The sequence below is a fragment of the Prosopis cineraria genome, unplaced genomic scaffold, assembly GCF_029017545.1.
Source record: "Prosopis cineraria cultivar Desert tree isolate PC_DT_omini unplaced genomic scaffold, ASM2901754v1 PC1630, whole genome shotgun sequence".
Lineage (NCBI taxonomy): Eukaryota > Viridiplantae > Streptophyta > Magnoliopsida > Fabales > Fabaceae > Prosopis > Prosopis cineraria.
The window spans coordinates 16,770-28,918 of NW_026556955.1; the positions used below are offsets into that span (position 1 = coordinate 16,770).

At 34.5% G+C, this 12,149-nt stretch overlaps 1 protein-coding gene and 1 long non-coding RNA gene across 2 annotated transcripts; one reads left to right on the plus strand and one right to left on the minus strand.

The window, feature by feature from the left end:
• Nucleotides 1-3,977: 3,977 nt before the first annotated feature.
• On the plus strand, nucleotides 3,978-6,106 carry LOC129300523 (putative serine/threonine-protein kinase). The gene is made up of 6 exons (XM_054939094.1): nucleotides 3,978-4,328; nucleotides 4,440-4,564; nucleotides 4,692-4,908; nucleotides 4,997-5,234; nucleotides 5,342-5,489; nucleotides 5,603-6,106. The coding sequence occupies exons 1-6, from the start codon at nucleotides 4,265-4,267 to the stop codon at nucleotides 5,939-5,941; spliced, it is 1,131 nt and encodes a 376-aa protein (XP_054795069.1). The 5' UTR covers nucleotides 3,978-4,264; the 3' UTR covers nucleotides 5,942-6,106.
• A 921-nt stretch (nucleotides 6,107-7,027) lies between these two features.
• LOC129300525 (uncharacterized) lies at nucleotides 7,028-10,081 on the minus strand. The gene is made up of 3 exons (XR_008590788.1): nucleotides 9,954-10,081; nucleotides 9,812-9,863; nucleotides 7,028-7,690 (listed from the first exon to the last, which is right to left on the minus strand). It is a non-coding gene; the product is annotated as an uncharacterized LOC129300525 (long non-coding RNA).
• Nucleotides 10,082-12,149: the final 2,068 nt, after the last annotated feature.

A 12,149-nucleotide genomic window follows, 5' to 3' on the forward strand; every position in this document is an offset into this window, starting at 1 on the left:
CAAGCTTGAATTTCCAATCTAATAAGTGAGCAAGAGCTAAAATTACAATCAACCAAGTTGAATTTCATCAACATAACCAACTCAAACATTTAAATCCTCAATTTCTACTTCTAAATTGTCCAACATTCACTCTACATGAGTTGGAGCCTATCCATTGAGTTTAATAATTACCTTTAGTCCCTAATAACATTAATAAGCCATTAAATTCTCATTAATGGCATCACAATCTTCTAACCACCCATAATAAATGAGATTTTCAGATATTAATGGTGCCCAACAACTCAAGACACCAAAACATATTATACCTACATTTAAATATTCTAATATACTCCCATTAGCTCCATTTGAGTCAATAAATTCAGACCCATAACCTATATGAAATGAAGTTCCACTTCCACTATCAAATCCTAACCATTAACTCATAAATGTGGAAGAAATTGAGAGATTAATGAGTCTAATATTTACCTTGGGTGTTTATAACCTTTAAAATACTCCCAATGTCATCCACAAGTAAACCCTAATAGAGCTTGGCACGTCTCTTCGTTTCCTCTTTTCTTTCTCTCTATTTCTGTCCCATTTACGTTTAATAAATTGTAGAAAATGGTCATGCACCGCGGCGCATACCACAAAGAGGTCTTCCCTCGCTCAAACATGGCGCATGGCATAGAGTGGTCTTCCCTCACTCAGAAATGTCTATACACCGAGGCGGACAATCTACATGCCATGGCGTGTGGCACATTAACATCAACTCTTCCTTTTCTTCTTCTTTTGATGCCCGAGTGGCTCGCCTTGATACCGAACCTAAAACTAGGGCTAAAATACTATCAAATATGATTATTAGATTTCTCTGGACACACACACACCACTCTAACTTACTTAATTATCTTAATTAGGTTTAATTAATTAGGAGATTAAAACTCAGGATATTACACCCCCCACATGTATAGTAAAAATTTATAATTTTAAAGGTTTTTAATCTTTTGTTTTTTTCATCTCTCATTTTTTTTATTTTTTGTTCTCTTCCTCTTCTTTTTTTTATCTCTGATCAAATGGTTTATGTCGCTGTGCAGACGAGTTGAGGGCCAACCTACACGAGTTAGAGTTTTAACAAGTTAGATTGGGCCAGCTTACCAAAATAAATGAGCTGAAAAAATTTAACTCAACCCACACACTGGCAGGCTAGCCCGCAAAATGCAACTTTATCTTTTTAAAATAACTTAACATTTATAATTAATATGTCATATATATATACACACACATTCAAATTAAATCACCCCTCTAAATCCTATTAAACAAATATCACACAATAAGCTTTATTTTGTCCAACATCTATTTAAATCTAAGTGGTCTATTATGCATTCTTGAAAAGCCACGGTACTTCAAAAAACAATTTAAAATCCAAACTTTTTTTACTTGAATGCCCCACTAAAAGTAAGTTTGAATAATAGAAACAGATATGAAATTGATAAAAGAAAAAGAATTAGAATTAAAATATTTTTGGTATCACAAAAAATTTAAATGTAATTTTGATATTATTTATATTTTCTTTCCATGGATTAAGAATTAAATAGAAAAATGAAGCCAAAATATTAAAAAATTGTTAGATTTTTACTATTAATCATCTTCTCACTTAAGTATATTATCTTTCTCATTGAGAAAGAAAATTTGAATATAAATCCATTTTAATTTTTTTCAATGAATTAATATTTGTGATTTCAATCAATGGATCTTGTAAGATTAACAAATACTTTCTTTGTTAAAAAATATAAGGTATTTTTAATTGAATCTCACTTTTCAATAAAGTAGTTATCTACTTCCCAACTAATTCTATTTTTTTATATTTACTTCTATTAAATATCCTACAATAAAGATAAAGTCATTATCAATAGGGGCACTTTTAAAAAAAAGACAATGATTACACATTAAAAAACTAAAAATATTTTACATTTTTTAATATCTAACTCCTTGAAAAATGCCTTACATTTTTGAATGGAGGGAGTAATAAATATTCAAAATATTTCTTTAAAAACTAATAAATCATCGATTTATAAATTATAATAAAAATTTTATTTGTAAATTGTAAGAAAGATTTACATTATCTTTTAAATGTAAAGAATATATTTAAAAGTTATAAATTATAGATTTGAGAAATATTATTATTATTATAGATTTATAAGGAGATATATTGCTATTGAAAAATAAATTATTTTTTTGAAAAGAATAGGGTAGCTGTTTAGCTCACGTGCTAGCCCATTTTAACCTGTCAATTTTACGGGTTGGGATAGCCTAACCTGTTTTAAAAAATGGGCCAATTTCTTCAACCTAACTTGTCAAAATTGGAGAGTCAAACAGGCTAGCTCACAAGTTCAACACATTTTTCCAACTTTACCTTATGATACCTATTAGATTTTTTATATTAAGCATGCTTAAATATAATATATTCTATCAAAATAGCTTAAACCATTTAGTTATATATTTCCTAAACTTATGTATTTATAATTTATGTTATAATTTTTAAATGTAAGACTTCTTTTTATGTTCTAGTAACCAAAAGTTTGAGTTAAAATTTAACATCTTACAACCTGTTTGGATTCACATTATAATCGATTCTGGGGCTCAAATAATCAGTTTTTGAAAAAAATTATCCAAACATAAAAAAAATTGATATTGATTACTGAGTCATAATCAAGTTTTGAAATAAGTTCTGAAAGATTACTTATAAATTCAATTTTACTATTAAATAATATATTTTACTTAAACAAAATTTAACAAATTTAATGATGTCAAGTACAACTTTATCAATAATTTAATTTTAAAAAATAATGTTTTTATGATAATTTGAAAAGATAAAATCAAATTCAGTTTCTAAATTGATCATCAATCATATTAATTAATTATTTTTATAATTAATTCTATTTAACTAAAATTTAAACGGGTCTTTAAAATGAATGTATCAGATTAATATCCCAACGTGCCGTTTCTTTTAAGATTGCCACCTCACTCGTGATTGAGAGAAGCACGGTTGACCTCCTGCTCTAACCAAATGTTCACAAAATGTAAAGCATGCAAACGCGTCCACCTCCTTTTGTTGACATCTTGAAAGCACAATAACTAATTAACTATCAAAATCTCTTATCTGTTTTTAAATATAAGAGAAAATAATTAATACACAGTTTGAAAAACGGGTTAAATATAGTAATTATATCTAAAGTTAAAAAATCCGGACTTACTTGTCCCTCTAGTTAATAAAACAAATTTGTGTAGTGAAAAAAAATATTAAATTCATGAAAAATAATTTAAAAAAATATGATAAATGCTTTCTTTATTAAAAAAACAAAGAAACATGCAGTTTCTTTCAACATCGACAGTGTAATGTATATATTTTAGCAAAAATAATAACCATGTCGTTTTAAAATATACACCCACAATCATTTATATATTTGTTATTATATTTTTTAATTAAAATATAACAAGTAGATGATCTGTCAATAATTAACACGTATATACTAATTTGTAACTAAATTATTCACTGATCATATTTTGAGAGACTTATAGTAGAAATAGTAGCGATTAATTACATTCACTTATTTTCGTTTGGAAAAAAAAAAAAAAAAAAACTTCCCATTCCTGAGAGAGAATGACGGATGACCAATCCCTGTGGTTCAATTCAACACTGCTATTTGTGGTAAACAAAATCATGCATGTAAAAAGGGCACGTGGTATATTTTCTTAATCAAATTAAAATTAAGATACTGATTAAATTAATACTCGTTTTAAAAAGGTAAAAAAATTTTATTACATAAGAATAAATATAAAAAAGTAGTGCTAATTTATAAATAAATAATTATTTTATTAGAAAATAAAATTTAATTAAAAATATTTTAAATTTTTAAATAGAAGCAGAATATTAATAACGTCAGAAAGGCAATAAGACAGGATTATTTTATTGCAATTTTGACAATTGACAATGAAAGCAATTGCAGATTGGGTTGAAGAACCCACGAAACTTCCGAAAGGGATTGAGTTGCGGGAATTTGGAAAACATTTTCAAAAGGCAGATTCAAACGGAGAAAGCCGGAGACGCTGTCAATCAACCTTAACCGAGTTACCGTGTGGCGTCTATTCTTGTTCTGAGTTCTCTTCAGCCTCCAAACTCGTTCTCTTTGAAATTTTGCACGCTGCCTCCAAAACCTTTATATATAAGCTCACACGCTCTCCGACATCCAGCGATAGCTTACGCTTCTTCTATTCTCAGGGTTAAGACATGAAGATTCCTCGTTCATTTCTCACTTGTTTCTCTGCAACAGTCGAAGAACCAAGACAGCTCGGTATATTATCCCTTCCGCTGATCTACATGTTCTGTCTTCTATATTCTCTTGTTCTTTTGTTTTTCCTTTTAAATTCTTTCATCTAATGCTGGGTTTGTGAATACTCCGCAGATGACCCGGAAGGAGGCGGTGATGAAGCATTTCGTGTATTCCATCGCAGCGAATTGAAATTAGCCACCGGCGGTTTTAATTCCTGGGACAAGATTGGAGAAGGAGGATTCGGTTCTGTCTACAAGGTTATTCTCGTTCTTTTTCTGCTGACAGACTTGATGCGGCATTGAAAGGAACCTTTAAGCGATCCATTAATGTAAAACTTGAATTAATGATCACCAAAGACTGACTGACTGTGTTTGACCTCTAAAGGGGCAGCTTCGGAACGGCAATGTGGTGGCTGTGAAAGTGCTTTCAGTCGAACTGGAATCTATGCGAGGAGAAATGGAGTTCGCCGCAGAATTGGCCACACTCTCTCGTATCAACCACGAAAATCTAGTTAGTCTTCGAGGGTGTTGCGTGGAAGAAGACCGAAGATATTTGGTCTTCAATTACATGGAAAACAACAGCCTTTCCCGCACTTTTTTAGGTACGTTTTTGGTCCTTAAGCATGTATCAGAAAGTAAATGAAGCAGACCTGGACATAATTTTGGCCTTTTGGTTGATGATATATGTAGGCACAGATGAATGCAGGATGAAATTCAGATGGGAATTGAGGAGCAACATATCTGTTGGGGTGGCTCGTGGCCTTGCCTATCTCCATGAGCAACTAAAACCCCACATTGTCCATAGAGATATCAAACCCAGCAACATCCTTCTCGATCAAAACTTCACGCCAAAGCTATCTGACTTCGGTTTCGCAAAGTTGTTTACGGACGAAAAGTCATACGTCAGTACTAGAGTTGCTGGGACATTGTAAGTGACAGCACTGCATACCACGTTACTCAACACAGCACGTAAATGAATCGGATCTTCCTTATTCTCTGGCTAATTATGGCGTTTTTGTTCTGCGATATTTTAAGGGGCTATATTTCTCCGGAGTATGCCACTACCGGAAAATTGACACGAAAATCAGATGTTTATAGCTTTGGAGTGTTACTCTTACAAATTGTTAGTGGCCAAGCAGCGGTTGATGCTTATCAGGATATGGATCGTTTCCTGGTAGAGAAGGTAAGAAATTTAATTCTCCCTCGCTTTCTCGAGAAAACAAGCACGAAGAAGAACATAGAAATAGTTCATTACTAAACACGTGGGGTCCAATGAATGTGTGACTATGCCTGCAGGTGTGGGCAGCTTATAAAGCTAACGAGCTAGTAAAAATGGTGGATCCTGTGATTACAAATATGAACTCGGTAGCGGAAGAAGGCATTCGATTCCTAAAAGTGGGGCTGCTTTGCGTGCAAGAAACCGCCAAGCTTCGGCCCAGAATGACAGAGGTCGTTGAAATGTTGACTAGCAGCATCATTAATGACATGGAAGGTGTTGCTATCTCAAAACCAGGCTTTGTTGCTGATCTCAGAAACATCAAAATAAGGCAGCAAATACCAATACCCGTGAGTCCCGAATCAATTTCAAGTGGAGCAAACCAGGGTATTTGGAGGTCGGCCGTTCTCGCCCGTTAAATTCATGAGGGTTTATTGGGATTCATCCAGTTTTGCTATTGTTTATGCATGTGTATAGTGTAATCAAGTTGATTTTGTGCAATCAAGCGTACAACTGTCATAGCTTTGTAAATTGCCGCCATTCTTGTTGAAATTAATTCAAGGTAGAGGCAGACATTATTATTCTGCTACTGTTAATAAAATATCTTAATTTGTAAACGTGACAAAATATTTAGAGCAATACGGATGTTCACACCTAAAGAATGCTCGCGGTATTTGACCATCATACATGTTTGATGTTCACACTATTGATTCTTCAGACAAAAAGCGTTCATTTGTGATTGGCCGATATATACACGTGGGAACTTAAGCATTAGTCAATCAAAAAGCAATTGCACGCAAAACCAGCGGCGGAACCCCACGGATTGGAAGGAGGTATTGGATTGGCACAGTTTGACTTTGCCCGTCAAATTTGACCAATCGTACTCTCTCAATTTTGATGTTAAGTGCTTTTTATTGGTTTGGGCTCTCAAGGCTTCTCACCACCACGAGTCAGTTACTGTTCATACGGATATTTAATGTTGTCTTTCACCAAAGTTTGTCTCAGCAAACCTTAAACTGATACCATGTACCAACTAATTCAGCTTCTGTTAAGGAGAACTTCATTTGGCTATATGTCTCCATTCTTTTCGAGGTTGGAATTTAAGTTCAAAGAATAAAACAGAAAGCCTAGAGGCAATCCGTCAACAGGATCAATACGGCGATAACATTAAGTCATATCGCATAAAGCTCATCACAATCTAAGTGAAGTTTTGACATGATCATAAAGATTGCATTCATAGTATGAACCCTCTATGCCACGCTGTCAATATATCTATTAGGTTAGCATCTTTAGAAATATGATGAAGAGTGATTGACCAATTACTTATAGTATAATAAGCTATCTAAAATTCCTTTAACAAGTTTATCAAGGGACGATTCTTGGAGTGTTCCCTACATGAGATTCCCATGATTTTTTGTCTCTAATATTAACTAAGATTCCCGCATAAGTTTCATTTTGTGGGTCTTCACTTTCGATGAAAGTGCGAGGGATGGGAGATATCCATATCTAAGTCACATAACTATATATAAAGATATCGACCTGATTAGTGTTTGAGTTTGATAATGATGTTTCAGTGTTTACAACAATAAAATATTTAAGGCTCCACCACCGACTGCTTTAGTGAAATGAGCAGTATATCCACAGAGGAAAGAGAGGGAGAAAGAAAGAGTAGGCGTACAGTGATAAGGCCGGAATCGAGTTGCAGATACGGGCAGCGCAGAAGGTACAACAATTTCATACAGCAGCAATTAAGTCCAATGCTGTAGGCGAACAAAATCCTCCAACAAGAAAGCTTGGCTTCAATAAAGTGGGGCTTTCATGGCGTCATTGCGTGTGAGGATCACATAGCAACCCGCCATAAATGTCAACTGCGGTTAAGATTCTATTGTTTAAGAACATACTGAACAAGACAAAGTTCTCAAACTGTTGCCTACCATGATCTCATCTATGCCAAAAGCTTCAAATCTTCTAGTCTTCAATTTGCGGTTGATAATAAAGGACCCTCAAGAAAATTGATGCAGAAACGAAGGACAGCTATCATGACTTCTCCTTGTTTTCCTTAGCCTTGTGTACCACGCAGCATCCTCCAAGCACTTATCACTGGCTAGCTAATAAAATTTTGATTCTAGTATGAATTGGATTACAAGAGCTGGATCCTAGCTGCCACACTGTGTCAATTTTAACAAGATCCTGAGAGTAAAATCTAGTATATAAAAATCACAGCTGGGGAACCGGAATTAAAAATAATAATATGAGGAACTCTAAACTTTGAAACTATTTCAAAAGACTCGGGGTTAAAAGGAAAAAAAAAAAATTAATCCAGAGTCGTAAGACACAAATCTTTGTGGTTTAAATTTTTAGTCTTTAAACTAGAATACTCAAGCTCAACTATATAATTTTCAATTAGTTTAGCACTACGAATGATAAATAGTAACCCCTCGTTAAATAAGTAAATAGCATTTTCTTTTGTGTTTTAAGTACAAAGTGTATTGTGTGTGAATACGGGAGTGCAGAAATTATAAGGTAAATGTGCACATATCAGTGAATCATCGATTATAATAAACCAAAAAGGCTATAGCAGTGTCAAACAACATAACCAATATCCACAAAGTTATTTCTAAAACAAAAATTCCTATTGCTGATCGGATAAAGCTTGTTAGTTTGACAGGTGATAAATATAATTCTCATTTAACTTCTGGCTCAATTGTATGCTTACCCTGTGAGAGAAATTATGACTTTTCAACGATAGTAATTAATTCAAAAACCACAAACCTACTTTGAAGGATCATTTGACTTAGATGCGAACAAATGCAAAAAGAAGCCTATACCAACAAAAAAGATACTACAGAAGAACAAGGACTTGTGACTGTGTCAAGCAACCATGTAATCAAGGTGATAATGATCAGTACTGGACGTAAATGTGTATCCAATTCCTAACCGGCAAACCTGCCTCTCATCAAGACAAGTCCAAAGGAATCTCGGAGCAACAAGTTAGACAAGACAACCGAGCGAGTAATTAAAGAGGGCAAAGCATAAAGAAATGGAAGACTCGTTAAGGAGTTGAGAATTGTACAAAATGCAGAAACTGAATATGAAATGGGACGGGTAGAGATTAAGTCTGCTCTGATGAAGAGCAATGCCAGCATGCATGACTCCTCGCACGCCATTCACCAAGGCCAACACTGCACTGATGGGCTACGCAAATGGCATACAGGGAGCCAGGCACTCCATGGAAGACGTACGACGAGGCAGCTGGCTTAATTAACCAAATGCCTTCACAAGCTGCAACGCTTGAGTCAGGAAGTAGCCTGCGCGTGCTAGTTAGAAGCTACTTAGCAGCATATATGCAGAAGGAGGAGGAAAGTCTCTCCCAAATGACAAAACCGTCCCTCATAGTTCTCAGGCTTATGCAGACCAAGCTCCACAAAACACTACTCCATCTACCTGGACGTCTATTCTCTTGGCCAGGGTTAGGATCAGTTTTGAGGGTGTTGGGGTCATATTTGGGGATGAAAAGGGTGAGAAGGAGAGGGATGTAGATAAATAAGAGAAGGGCTTAATATAGCTGTGGGAATGCTTCCCTCTTCAAAGTTGTCTTCCATTACATAAGAAATCGAAGGGAATCAGTCCTTTTTTATCTTCTGAATTAGATTTTGTCTCTAAGTGTTTGGATCACATTTAGATTCCTATCTCCCCCACAATTGGACTTCTTTAAAGAACAAGATTTTGCCCCTCAGCGTCCTTTTCCTGTTATACTGTGTGTAGTTTTTGTTTGCCTGTTCATTTAGTACAACATGACGTAAGAATGCAGCACATAGCATTTACATGGAGGTCCTTTTGGAAGGGCTTCGATAATTTTTCCCTTCATTTGTTCCCCGTATTTAAACCGACTTCTATAGAGATTTCAAATTAACTGACATCGCTTATAAATGTTGGAAGAAAAAGAATAAGAAGTTAGTTCCCCCGGGTTACCTCCTCCATAAATATATGTGGTCTACATGTGAAGCCAAAGATGCATTAAACGTACAAACAAATGTGAAGCCAAATATGTGAACTATTATTTAACTGTCGAAAGATTTAATTTTGCCCCCGCAACCTTCTTTTCATCGAGTAACTGACTTTACTTGCTACCTAGATTCTCATAATCGAGTGACACAGGGTCTACCATGTGAACTGAAACGAACGCATTAACTCCATAAAGTGACACCAGCATCATTGTCCAAGTAATTTCTAGAAAGACAATTACATAGGAGAAGAAAGAAATGTTATTTATCTAATCCGTTCATTACCGTTTGGGATATAGACAGAGAGGGTATGTAGGTAGCTAATGGGCTCTCAATCCTGCAAAGCAAAACGCGATGAACTTTGGAAAAAGAAGTCGGGGGAATCAAGAAATAATAATTTTTTAAGCAGAGAGGGGGAGAGAGGTACCAGGTAGAGGAAAGAGAAGTGACGGGGGCAAAAGCACATGGAGAAGCCTGCAAGGAGGACACTGAGAGAGAGCAGAAAGAAAATGAGGAAAAGTTGATGATAAAGCTGCAGGACTTCCAAGGTGGGAAAGGTCGACCAAACAAATATTGGAAAGATAGAGGGAATGAAGGGAATAGAATAGATGCTGCTGCTGGCTGTGCCTGCCTGATTGGAACCCAACTCTTTCATTCACACACAACTTTCCCTTTCTTCCCTGACGACTCCACCATTTGGCTCTTTCTGTGTGTTTGGACTTTGCTTGTTTCCCCCTTCCCTCTCCAGATTCTATTGCCTTTGCCTGTCACCACCACCTCTTGTGCACATGCCCTTCCAAATTATTCCATTTCCCCAATCAAGCACTCACGGGAGCCCATATCATTATGCCATGGAATCTCACGCCCTTTTGATCACCACTTGATGTTGCAGATTATATTGTCTCACTTAGCTACTCTGCTTTCTTGTTCTCCTTCTTCGCCTGCAATTTAGGCAATCAAGTTTGAATCCCGTATCCCACTGATACATATCTTCTTTTTGTATGAATATCTGTTTCTTCTTCTTTCGGTCGCACTGATTAAGGAAGTGAATATCGGATACGGTCTTAATTTTCTTGAGAAGACAGATCTTTCCGTGAAATTAGATGAAAATTAAATGAGATTTAAAAATAAAAAAGAAAACGCTTGAAGGCATTGAGAAAGGAAATTGGATTAGTTGAGCGACGGGCATGTAATATGCGACCAACTTAAGATTTTAACAGGCGGCCCCCCCCTTTCCTCCCTTGATGTGGATCGGAGGGCCATTTGATTTGACATATCGGAGACTAATGATGCTTATCCACATTCATATTTGATTGCGGTGAATCATCATCAGTGTCTAAAGCATACGCATTATTTACCGGCATATATTTACTCCAGAGCAGACAGTTATGTCATGCAACCAAATTTCATCTAATCCCACCATTTCTTCAACAAATCAAAAAAGGAAGAGACACATAAACCAACAGCTATATCCTATATATACTTTTTTTTTAATATTGCTTTTTGATCTTTACAGCTGAAGCCTCATTGTCCACCAAAGTCCTGCGAGTTTCTTTTATGGGATTACTCCCCCGTCCCTCTAGAGAAGTCATTTTACGGTAATGCGGTGCTTGGTAAACAATTAGAATTGAAAAATTGGGTTGTTTGGCATAGTGAAGTCTACTTCTCCAAAAAATTCAATTCTCTCAAAACTGATGGAAGTCACTTTCACCTTCATATTTATGCATGCAACCAACTCCCTCCCTCGCTCTCTTCATAAAGTTGAAATACCCCATCTTCATGTATAAACTGAACATGTTTTAAAACTACATTTTCATTTTATTTCTTTCTCATCCACTTTCACTAAAAACTCTTCATGTTGTCAAAAGGATATAAAATGCTTTTATTTTTTTTATTTTTAAAAACATAGCTCACCAATGGGAGTTGGTCCTAATGGAAGGGTTAGTCCTACTAAGGTTCAAATTTATTGAAAGAAGTGCTTATATTTAGTATGTATTTAGTTTTTCATTAGACAAAAGTCAATTATTATAATGAAATTTATGTTAAAAATGCTTTTTTTTAAAAAACCAATTTAATAAACTAAAAGTTATTTGAATTAATGATAATTTATACTTTTGAATTACGTTTTTGAATGTACAATGATCAAAAAATACATTGATTTAATTTGTAATTTTTGTTATGCAAATATAATATATTAGAAATATTTAAAAAATTTAAAAAAAAATTAAGTGACGTGAAATTTGATATGTTAAATAATAAGAATAAAAATATAAAGTTTGATATGTTAGAAATTTTTTGTAATAAATGATTTCAAAATTTATTAATATTAAAAATCAACATGATTAATTATTCGATTTACAATGTACAATCTAATCCATAATTTTTTTATACAAACAATGTGATTTATAATGAGTGTGAACTCATACACAAGGAAGAGAGAAAAAAATGCAAAGATAGTATGATCAATTACAAATTGGGCATATATTTATTCCTCTTATTGATGCTTTCCAACTTTCATTTGCATTTCAAATCCTTCCTCAAGCTACTTTTATAAATCCACATTCAAATCACCCTAGAAAATACCTTTTAGAAGCATACTTTTCTCTTGATGATAAGAGGAAAT

Excerpts from the sequence above, each read along its gene's own strand:
- LOC129300523 (XM_054939094.1), top strand. The coding sequence starts at position 4,265 with ATGAAGATTCCTCGTTCATTTCTCACTTGTTTCTCTGCAACAGTCGAA. Across the intron at positions 4,565-4,691 it reads GATTCGGTTCTGTCTACAAG|GGGCAGCTTCGGAACGGCAA; the intron begins GTTATTCTCGTT and ends TGACCTCTAAAG. Across the intron at positions 4,909-4,996 it reads CCTTTCCCGCACTTTTTTAG|GCACAGATGAATGCAGGATG; the intron begins GTACGTTTTTGG and ends TGATATATGTAG.